This window comes from Uranotaenia lowii, chromosome 2 (assembly GCF_029784155.1).
Source record: "Uranotaenia lowii strain MFRU-FL chromosome 2, ASM2978415v1, whole genome shotgun sequence".
In the NCBI taxonomy this organism is placed as follows: Eukaryota; Metazoa; Arthropoda; class Insecta; order Diptera; family Culicidae; genus Uranotaenia; species Uranotaenia lowii.
In genome coordinates this window covers 390,948,168-390,961,239 of record NC_073692.1, presented here as the reverse complement: position 1 = coordinate 390,961,239, position 13,072 = coordinate 390,948,168, and the positions used below count along the sequence as shown (strand labels likewise).

Here is a 13,072-nt window from a genome sequence, read left to right as displayed (position 1 = left end):
TAAAATGACAAAAATGACAAAAATGACAAAAATGACAAAAATGACAAAAATGACAAAAATGACAAAAATGACAAAAATGACAAAAATGACAAAAATGACAAGAATGACAAAATGACAAAAATGACAAAAATGACAAAAATGACAAAAATGACAAAAATGACAAAAATGACAAAAATGACAAAAATGACAAAAATGACAAAAATGACAAAAATGACAAAAATGACAAAAATGACAAAAATGACAAAAATGACAAAAATGACAAAAATGACAAAAATGACAAAAATGACAAAAATGACAAAAATGACAAAAATGACAAAAATGACAAAAATGACAAAAATGACAAAAATGACAAAAATGACAAAAATGACAAAAATGACAAAAATGACAAAAATGACAAAAATGACAAAAATGACAAAAATGACAAAAATGACAAAAATGACAAAAATGACAAAAATGACAAAAATGACAAAAATGACAAAAATGACAAAAATGACAAAAATGACAAAAATGACAAAAATGACAAAAATGACAAAAATGACAAAAATGACAAAAATGACAAAAATGACAAAAATGACAAAAATGACAAAAATGACAAAAATGACAAAAATGACAAAAATGACAAAAATGACAAAAATGACAAAAATGACAAAAATGACAAAAATGACAAAAATGACAAAAATGACAAAATGACAAAAATGACAAAAATGACAAAAATGACAAAAATGACAAAAATGACAAAAATGACAAAAATGACAAAAATGACAAAAATGACAAAAATGACAAAAATGACAAAAATGACAAAAATGACAAAAATGACAAAAATGACAAAAATGACAAAAATGACAAAAATGACAAAAATGACAAAAATGACAAAAATGACAAAAATGACAAAATGACAAAAATGACAAAAATGACAAAAATGACAAAAATGACAAAAATGACAAAAATGACAAAAATGACAAAAATGACAAAAATGACAAAAATGACAAAAATGACAAAAATGACAAAAATGACAAAAATGACAAAAATGACAAAAATGACAAAAATGACAAAAATGACAAAAATGACAAAAATGACAAAAATGACAAAAATGACAAAAATGACAAAAATGACAAAAATGACAAAAATGACAAAAATGACAAAAATGACAAAAATGACAAAAATGACAAAAATGACAAAAATGACAAAAATGACAAAAATGACAAAAATGACAAAAATGACAAAAATGACAAAAATGACAAAAATGACAAAAATGACAAAAATGACAAAAATGACAAAAATGACAAAAATGACAAAAATGACAAAAATGACAAAAATGACAAAAATGACAAAAATGACAAAAATGACAAAAATGACAAAAATGACAAAAATGACAAAAAATGACAAAAATGACAAAAATGACAAAAATGACAAAAATGACAAAAATGACAAAAATGACAAAAATGACAAAAATGACAAAAATGACAAAAATGACAAAAATGACAAAAATGACAAAAATGACAAAAATGACAAAAATGACAAAAATGACAAAAATGACAAAAATGACAAAAATGACAAAAATGACAAAAATGACAAAAATGACAAAAATGACAAAAATGACAAAAATGACAAAAATGACAAAAATGACAAAAATGACAAAAATGACAAAAATGACAAAAATGACAAAAATGACAAAAATGACAAAAATGACAAAAATGACAAAAATGACAAAAATGACAAAATGACAAAATGACAAAAATGACAAAAATGACAAAAATGACAAAAATGACAAAAATGACAAAAATGACAAAAATGACAAAAATGACAAAAATGACAAAAATGACAAAAATGACAAAAATGACAAAAATGACAAAAATGACAAAAATGACAAAAATGACAAAAATGACAAAAATGACAAAAATGACAAAAATGACAAAAATGACAAAAATGACAAAAATGACAAAAATGACAAAAATGACAAAAATGACAAAAATGACAAAAATGACAAAAATGACAAAAATGACAAAAATGACAAAAATGACAAAAATGACAAAATGACAAAAATGACAAAAATGACAAAAATGACAAAAATGACAAAAATGACAAAAATGACAAAAATGACAAAAATGACAAAAATGACAAAAATGACAAAAATGACAAAAATGACAAAAATGACAAAAATGACAAAAATGACAAAAATGACAAAAATGACAAAAATGACAAAAATGACAAAAATGACAAAAATGACAAAAATGACAAAAATGACAAAAATGACAAAAATGACAAAAATGACAAAAATGACAAAAATGACAAAAATGACAAAAATGACAAAAATGACAAAAATGACAAAAATGACAAAAATGACAAAAATGACAAAAATGACAAAAATGACAAAAATGACAAAAATGACAAAAATGACAAAAATGACAAAAATGACAAAAATGACAAAAATGACAAAAATGACAAAAATGACAAAAATGACAAAAATGACAAAAATGACAAAAATGACAAAAATGACAAAAATGACAAAAATGACAAAAATGACAAAAATGACAAAAATGACAAAAATGACAAAAATGACAAAAATGACAAAAATGACAAAAATGACAAAAATGACAAAAATGACAAAAATGACAAAAATGACAAAAATGACAAAAATGACAAAAATGACAAAAATGACAAAAAGACAAAAATGACAAAAATGACAAAAATGACAAAAATGACAAAAATGACAAAAATGACAAAAATGACAAAAATGACAAAAATGACAAAAATGACAAAAATGACAAAAATGACAAAAATGACAAAAATGACAAAAATGACAAAAATGACAAAAATGACAAAAATGACAAAAATGACAAAAATGACAAAAATGACAAAAATGACAAAAATGACAAAAATGACAAAAATGACAAAAATGACAAAAATGACAAAAATGACAAAAATGACAAAAATGACAAAAATGACAAAAATGACAAAAATGACAAAAATGACAAAAATGACAAAAATGACAAAAATGACAAAAATGACAAAAATGACAAAAATGACAAAAATGACAAAAATGACAAAAATGACAAAAATGACAAAAATGACAAAAATGACAAAAATGACAAAAATGACAAAAATGACAAAAATGACAAAAATGACAAAAATGACAAAAATGACAAAAATGACAAAAATGACAAAAATGACAAAAATGACAAAAATGACAAAAATGACAAAAATGACAAAAATGACAAAAATGACAAAAATGACAAAAATGACAAAAATGACAAAAATGACAAAAATGACAAAAATGACAAAAATGACAAAAATGACAAAAATGACAAAAATGACAAAAATGACAAAAATGACAAAAATGACAAAAATGACAAAAATGACAAAAATGACAAAAATGACAAAAATGACAAAAATGACAAAAATGACAAAAATGACAAAAATGACAAAAATGACAAAAAATGACAAAAATGACAAAAATGACAAAAATGACAAAAATGACAAAAATGACAAAAATGACAAAAATGACAAAAATGAAAAAAATGACAAAAATGACAAAAATGACAAAAATGACAAAAATGACAAAAATGACAAAAATGACAAAAATGACAAAAATGACAAAAATGACAAAAATGACAAAAATGACAAAAATGACAAAAATGACAAAAATGACAAAAATGACAAAAATGACAAAAATGACAAAAATGACAAAAATGACAAAAATGACAAAAATGACAAAAATGACAAAAATGACAAAAATGACAAAAATGACAAAAATGACAAAAATGACAAAAATGACAAAAATGACAAAAATGACAAAAATGACAAAAATGACAAAAATGACAAAAATGACAAAAATGACAAAAATGACAAAAATGACAAAAATGACAAAAATGACAAAAATGACAAAAATGACAAAAATGACAAAAATGACAAAAATGACAAAAATGACAAAAATGACAAAAATGACAAAAATGACAAAAATGACAAAAATGACAAAAATGACAAAAATGACAAAAATGACAAAAATGACAAAAATGACAAAAATGACAAAAATGACAAAAATGACAAAAATGACAAAAATGACAAAAATGACAAAAATGACAAAAATGACAAAAATGACAAAAATGACAAAAATGACAAAAATGACAAAAATGACAAAAATGACAAAAATGACAAAAATGACAAAAATGACAAAAATGACAAAAATGACAAAAATGACAAAAATGACAAAAATGACAAAAATGCAAAAATGACAAAAATGACAAAAATGACAAAAATGACAAAAATGACAAAAATGACAAAAATGACAAAAATGACAAAAATGACAAAAATGACAAAAATGACAAAAATGACAAAAATGACAAAAATGACAAAAATGACAAAAATGACAAAAATGACAAAAATGACAAAAATGACAAAAATGAAAAATGACAAATGACAAAAATGACAAAAATGACAAAAATGACAAAAATGACAAAAATGACAAAAATGACAAAAATGACAAAAATGACAAAAATGACAAAAATGACAAAAATGACGAAAATGACAAAAATGACAAAAATGACAAAAATGACAAAAATGACAAAAATGACAAAAATGACAAAAATGACAAAAATGACAAAAATGACAAAAATGACAAAAATGACAAAAACGACAAAAAAGGCAAAAATGACAGAAATGACAAAAATGACAAAAATGACAAAAATGACAAAAATGACAAAAATGACAAAAATGACAAAAATGACAAAAATGACAAAAATGACAAAAATGACAAAAATGACAAAAATGACAAAAATGACAAAAATGACAAAAATGACAAAAATGACAAAAATGACAAAAATGACAAAAATGACAAAAATGACAAAAATGACAAAAATGACAAAAATGACAAAAATTACAAAAATGACAAAAATGACAAAAATGACAAAAATTACAAAAATGACAAAAATGACAAAAATGACAAAAATTACAAAAATGACAAAAATGACAAAATTGACAAAAATGACAAAAATGACAAAAATGACAAAAATGACAAAAATGACAAAAATGACAAAAATGACAAAAATGACAAAAATGACAAAAATGACAAAAATGACAAAAATGACAAAAATGACAAAAATGACAAAAATGACAAAAATGACAAAAATGACAAAAATGACAAAAATGACAAAAATGACAAAAATGACAAAAATGACAAAAATGACAAAAATGACAAAAATGACAAAAATGACAAAAATGACAAAAATGACAAAAATGACAAAAATGACAAAAATGACAAAAATGACAAAAATGACAAAAATGACAAAAATGACAAAAATGAAAAATGACAAAAATGACAAAAATGACAAAAATGACAAAAATGACAAAAATGACAAAAATGACAAAAATGACAAAAATGACAAAAATGACAAAAATGACAAAAATGACAAAAATGACAAAAATGACAAAAATGACCAAAATGACAAAAATGACAAAAATGACAAAAATGACAAAAATGACAAAAATGACAAAAATGACAAAAATGACAAAAATGACAAAAATGACAAAAATGACAAAAATGACAAAAATGACAAAATGACAAAAATGACAAAAATGACAAAAATGACAAAAATGACAAAAATGACAAAAATGACAAAAATGACAAAAATGACAAAAATGACAAAAATGACAAAAATGACAAAAATGACAAAAATGACAAAAATGACAAAAATGACAAAAATGACAAAAATGACAAAAATGACAAAAATGACAAAAATGACAAAAATGACAAAAATGACAAAAACGACAAAAAAGGCAAAAATGACAGAAATGACAAAAATGACAAAAATGACAAAAATGACAAAAATGACAAAAATGACAAAAATGACAAAAATGACAAAAATGACAAAAATGACAAAAATGACAAAAATGACAAAAATTACAAAAATGACAAAAATGACAAAAATGACAAAAATTACAAAAATGACAAAAATGACAAAAATTACAAAATTGACAAAAATGACAAAAATGACAAAAATGACAAAAATGACAAAAATGACAAAAATGACAAAAATGACAAAAATGACAAAAATGACAAAAATGACAAAAATGACAAAAATGACAAAAATGACAAAAATGACAAAAATGACAAAAATGACAAAAATGACAAAAATTACAAAAATTACAAAAATGACAAAAACGACAAAAATGACAAAAATGACAAAAATGACAAAAATGACAAAAATGACAAAAATGACAAAAATGACAAAAATGACAAAAATGACAAAAATGACAAAAATGACAAAAATGACAAAAATGACAAAAATGACAAAAATGACAAAAATGACAAAAATGACAAAAATGACAAAAATGACAAAAATGACAAAAATGACAAAAATGACAAAAATGACAAAAATGACAAAAATGACAAAAATGACAAAAATGACAAAAATGACAAAAATGACAAAAATGACAAAAATGACAAAAATGACAAAAATGACAAAAATGACAAAAATGACAAAAATGACAAAAATGACAAAAATGACAAAAATGACAAAAATGACAAAAATGACAAAAATGACAAAAATGACAAAAATGACAAAAATGACAAAAATGACAAAAATGCCAAAAATGCCAAAAATGCCAAAAATGCCAAAAATGCCAAAAATGACAAAAATGACAAAAATGACAAAAATGACAAAAATGACAAAAATGACAAAAATGACAAAAATGACAAAAATGACAAAAATGACAAAAATGACAAAAATGACAAAAATGACAAAAATGACAAAAATTACAAAAATGACAAAAATGACAAAAATGACAAAAATGACAAAAATGACAAAAATGACAAAAATGACAAAAATGACAAAAATGACAAAAATGACAAAAATGACAAAAATGACAAAAATTACAAAAATTACAAAAATGACAAAAATGACAAAAACGACAAAAATGACAAAAATGACAAAAATGACAAAAATGACAAAAATGACAAAAATGACAAAAATGACAAAAATGACAAAAATGACAAAAATGACAAAAATGACAAAAATGACAAAAATGACAAATATGACAAAAATGACAAAAATGACAAAAATGACAAAAATGACAAAAATGAAAAAAATGAAAAAAATGACAGAAAGGACAAAAATGACAAAAATGACAAAAATGACAAAAATGACAAAAATGACAAAAATGACAAAAATGACAAAAATGACAAAAATGACAAAAATGACAAAAATGACAAAAATGACAAAAATGACAAAAATGACAAAAATGACAAAAATGACAAAAATGACAAAAATGACAAAAATGACAAAAATGACAAAAATGACAAAAATGACAAAAATGCCAAAAATGCCAAAAATGCCAAACATGACAAAAATGACAAAAATGACAAAAATGACAAAAATGACAAAAATGACAAAAATGACAAAAATGACAAAAATGACAAAAATGACAAAAATGACAAAAATGACAAAAATGACAAAAATGACAAAAATGACAAAAATGACAAAAATGACAAAAATGACAAAAATGACAAAAATGACAAAAATGACAAAAATGACAAAAATGACAAAAATGACAAAAATGACAAAAATGACAAAAATGACAAAAATGACAAAAATGACAAAAATGACAAAAATGACAAAAATGACAAAAATGACAAAAATGACAAAAATGACAAAAATGACAAAAATGACAAAAATGACAAAAATGACAAAAATGACAAAAATGACAAAAATGACAAAAATGACAAAAATGACAAAAATGACAAAAATGACAAAAATGACAAAAATGACAAAAATGACAAAAATGACAAAAATGACAAAAATGACAAAAATGACAAAAATGACAAAAATGACAAAAATGACAAAGATGACAAAAATGACAAAAATGACAAAAATGACAAAAATGACAAAAATGACAAAAATGACAAAAATGACAAAAATGACAAGAATGACAAAATATCTTATTTTAACAATTTTGACAATCTTGACAATTTTGACAATTTTGACAATTTTGACAATTTTGACAATTTTGACAATTTTGACAATTTTGACAATTTTGACAATTTTGACAATTTTGACAATTTTGACAATTTTGACAATTTTGACAATTTTGACAATTTTGACAATTTTGACAATTTTGATAATTTTGACAATTTTGACAATTTTGACAATTTTGACAATTTTGACAATTTTGACAATTTTGACAATTTTGACAATTTTGACAATTTTGACAAGTTTGACAATTTTGACAATTTTCACAATTTTGACAATTTTGACAATTTTGACAATTTTGACAATTTTGACAATTTTGACAATTTTGACAATTTTGACAATTTTGACAATTTTGACAATTTTGACAATTTTGACAATTTTGACAATTTTGACAATTTTGACAATTTTGACAATTTTGACAATTTTGACAATTTTGACAATTTTGACAATTTTGACAATTTTGACAATTTTGACAATTTTGACAATTTTGACAATTTTGACAATTTTGACAATTTTGACAATTTTGACAATTTTGACAATTTTGACAATTTTGACAATTTTGACAATTTTGACAATTTTGACAATTTTGACAATTTTGACAATTTTGACAATTTTGACAATTTTGACAATTTTGACAATTTTGACAATTTTGACAATTTTGACAATTTTGACAATTTTGACAATTTTGACAATTTTGACAATTTTGACAATTTTGACAATTTTGACAATTTTGACAATTTTGACAATTTTGACAATTTTGACAATTTTGACAATTTTGACAATTTTGACAATTTTGACAATTTTGACAATTTTGACAATTTTGGCAATTTGACAATTTTGACAATTTTGACAATTTTGACAATTTTGAGATTTTTGACAATTTTGACAATTTTGACAATTTTGACAATTTTGACAATTTTGACAATTTTGACAATTTTGACAATTTTGACAATTTCGACAATTTTGACAATTTTGACAATTTTGACAATTTTGACAATTTTGACAATTTTGACAATTTTGACAGTTTTGGTAATTTTGGCAATTTTGACAATTTTTACAATTTTGAAAATTTTGACAATTTTGACAATTTATATAATTTTGAATTTAGCTTTTTTAAAATTCGTTAGCTTTAATCTTAGAATAAGTTCCAACATGGTTGTTAGTTGTCATATCAATCCAGAAGTTTCGTTTGGCATAAATTAGCTCCCAGAACTTGGATTAAGCTTCCGAGAAACTAACCTAATATCTTCACTTACAATAATCGTAGATATTTACTCAATCTCTCACCAAATTCGGATTTCGAAAAGCAGGAGGTGGAGAAAACGGACTGAAAGGCGATGTCGCCAACCTGCACAGATCGGATTAATCCTAGGAAGCTTGTTGAAATATCTTCGTCAAGTTGATTATCATGTTGGATGCTGGCTGGATGCTTGGACAGTTTCCGATGAACGAGCTCGAATTGTGGGTGGAAGTGGGTGACATTGAATGAAGGCCGTTTTTCCATTCCGGTGTAACATGGAATCAGGAACGCTTCGCTTTTGTGTGTTTGTGGGCACTTAATCTCATCACATTTTACTGAAGCGTAAACGACAAATTGAGCATGATTTGGACTTTTGGTTGAGGATGATACGGTTGAATTGGTGAGTGATCTTGGGAAGCCACCATTCATTCTCTGGAACGATGTCAGGATTGCGGGTGTGGTGGGGAGACAACTAATTGTCAAGGGATTTGGCTTATCCGGAAGGGACAATAATGATATGAGACCAAATTTTTCAGCATTATACTATTTATGCGTCTGCTGAAAAAAAAATCTGTTCGAATTAACCGCTCTAGGACCGATGAGCATTCATCTATTTTTTTTTTTTTTAAAGATGTCCGAGTAGTCTAAAATTAGACCGTTTGAATTTGAAAATGAAAAGTCTATTTTGGAAGAAACTGACTGACAATCAACTTGAAAGTTGAAGTCAATCTTGACTTTTTATTCATAAAAAAAAAATATGTTGGTTTAAAACTAAACTAACTAAATATGTTGGCTGTCAAAAATGGAAAAACTAAGTGCCTCGATCAAATTCAAGCTTGAAACTGAGCGACTGCATTTTCCCTCATTCGAAAGGCATTTACAACCTTGAAAAGCCATTCTTTTCAAAGGTAGCGAGAATATGGCAGACACCGACAAACTCCACTTGGAAAAGTGCATCGTAATCTCAATGGTGTTAGCATATGATAAAGCTTAGATTAGCATATTTCAACTTCTTCGCTCTGTAGAGCACATTTTAACCAGCCTCTTGGCGAAGGCTAAGCCACGGAATAGAGACACACTTTTGTAGTAGTTGGGTAGGTACTCTAGATGGAGAATCCTCAGTAGAATTTACGAAGTAACATCGCGTCCTTTTGCTGGTGGCAGCAGCATATTCTGAAACCCGTGCACGTGTATTTATCCGCTTGTTACAACCAATTTGCTGCATCTTACATCGGAATCGAACAAGCGAAAGGCAGCTGATTTTGGGAATTTTCGGTGGATTCGTTAAGGGAAGCAAAAATTCGTTATCCTTCGTTAGAATTTGTTTTCATTTAATTTTTCCTTGCGAAGACGTTTCAGCCGAGGTCATCAAAATTTATCTATCTGATTTAGCGTATTCTGCTGATGTACTCATCAATTTGAACGGTTTACAATTTTCGAATTTTGACCTGAAATAAGGTTTTGGTATGTTCCAAAAAGGTACATTGCGTACTTTATATCAGAATTGAACGTATCTCAAATTTTTTAGAGTTATAGAATTAAATTGTCCCGCTAAAAAGCCGGTTAGAATTTTGGATTTCGCGAACAAAAATTGCCAGAAAGATACTTCTTTTTGGAAAAACGGATGTACTTCGGAGGTATATAAAATTTCAATAAAAAAATTTATCTTACTTTGAAATTTGTCAAACTCAGTTATATGAACTTTTTCCTGTGACTTCATAAACTCCAATAAACATTAAATTTGAGTTACTCCGAGTTTCAGGGCGATTAAATGCATTTTATGTTACACTAAATTGTACTTAGTATGAAGTTTGCTCTGTTTTATGTTGGTAACTTTTTAATTTCTCATGCATAGTTATACATTATTTTGTTCTTTCTTATATTATATTTTAGTTGCTCGGAGGTTTTCAGGGCGATTTGATGAGTACTTCTTTATTTATAGTATTTATCTGATACTTTATTAACCAAATTTCAAAATATATTGTTTAAGCCTTTGCCTAAAACTTGTGTTTTCCTAAACCTGAATTAAAAGTTCATTGTAACTGAAAGGCTTAAGTTAACAAATTACAAATAACAAATTTGGAAAATCGAGTTTCTACTGTTTTCAAAACTAAAATGACCAAGAAAATGGGTGATATTTGATTAATTTTAGTGATTATTAATACTGAATCACCTCGAAATATTATTGAAAAATTTCATATAAAGATTTTATTTTTTGTTTTGAATTTCCCATAACTAGATACACGAGCTTTTTTCGCTAATTCTGCATTCGCATACATTCTCGGAGTCACTCGGAAGGTTGTAGGCAGATTTGTTCCAGTATGTTCCAATTAAATGTATTTAGACAATTTGGTCTTTTATATTTCTGTCTAATCCAGTTCATTGTGAAGTTCATTTAGCAGAATGATCGTTTCCACTCTGTACCACGAGGAGGCGAACTTCTGAATCTCTTAATCTCACGTTGCGTCAAGTTCCGTCGTTTGTCCTGTCTGACGAAGGATAATTTGCTTATGGAAAATACGGAATGATTAAGAAAAAAAGTAGCACTTAATATACAGGCATAATCTCATGAACAAACCAAATTGACTGACTATAAAGGGGAATGCTTGTAAAATCCAAAAAAGTAACTGTTACCTTACGAGATGAAACTCATCTCACAACGCGGTAAAGTTTACCTGAATCGAGCAGAGAAAAAAGGTAAAATTAACTTAGAAAAAAGGTAAATTCATAAAAGGTACTTTCTACCTCTTCAAGGTAAAGCTTACCTCGTAGCGAGGTGAAGTTAACTCGGATTGAGCTGAACAAAACGGTAAAATTCACCTCGAAATAAAGGTAACTATTTTCCAAATCCATTTAATGAGGTTAAGTGCTAACCGTTTCCAAGGTGGCCGGACAAATCCCAAAGAAGCAAGCTCCTATCAAATATGTCGTGAACGCAGCTACGTTTGAAACTCAATTCAGCACTTCGCCATGTCACTGTTATTTGAGAACAAATTCGCTTAACCAATATCCTGCATTTTCAAATCTGTCAAGCTCCCAACGGTGAGAGCTTGAGACACAGCACAGTCTTTGCTGAAATTGTCTCCGCGCGAACCACCAGGCTAGAACCTGTAAATCTAAGTTCCTGTGCGGGATTTGCCAAGCGAAGCACCATACGATGTTGCACGACCCAGCAGCACCACCGAATGAATTCTCACCGGAGAGATCACAGCTCAAACAAGTGAATCCAGGTCCGAGGGGTTCACCCAGACCACCAACGATAAATCTATTTGTGCGTTCAAATTCTACGGTTCTGTTGGAGACAGTTGCTCTGTTAGTTGTCGACCGATACGGTATAAAGATTCCTGCTAGAGCTCAACTAGATTCTTCAGCGATGTCCATCTTCATCACCAAAAAATTGGCGAACGAACTCGCCACCCGTCAAAGCCCCGTGGACATCGCAGTTGCCGAATTTGGAGAGGCAGTGATGCGCATAAAGTGCAATTTATCTGCCAAGATCGTACCCAGGAACAGCGACTTCTCCACCACACTAGATCTCGTCGTCATTAAGAAACCAACATCATATCTCCCCACATTCCCGATCGATTCAACTGCCTGGAGAATACCAAAGGCTCCATTGGCGTATTCTCAGCAACAATCGACATGATCATCGGTGGAGAATGTGACCATGAGTTCCGCACATGTGTACGCCATTCCCTTGGTAACGGTTTACCGATTTTGGTGGACACCCTCTTTGGCTGGACAGTTTCCGGCAAAGTGGATACCAGCTCCACCACCGCACCGCAAGCGTGCTCCTTCTCCACCGTTGATTAAATCCGAGAAATGATCCCTGAGGAGTTCCGGCCAATGGAAACCACCGATGGGAGCC

General features: G+C 27.3%; 1 protein-coding gene across 1 annotated transcript in view; it reads left to right on the top strand.

Moving 5' to 3' along the window:
• Nucleotides 1–12,850, top strand: part of LOC129743272 (uncharacterized) — a 17,740-nt gene extending 4,890 nt beyond the window's left edge. Inside the window, exon 2 of the mRNA XM_055735256.1 lies at nucleotides 12,305–12,850. Within this exon, the coding sequence (XP_055591231.1) occupies nucleotides 12,305–12,850 (546 nt within the window). The remainder of the gene's footprint in view (nucleotides 1–12,304) is intronic.
• The last annotated feature ends 222 nt before the right edge of the window (nucleotides 12,851–13,072 follow it).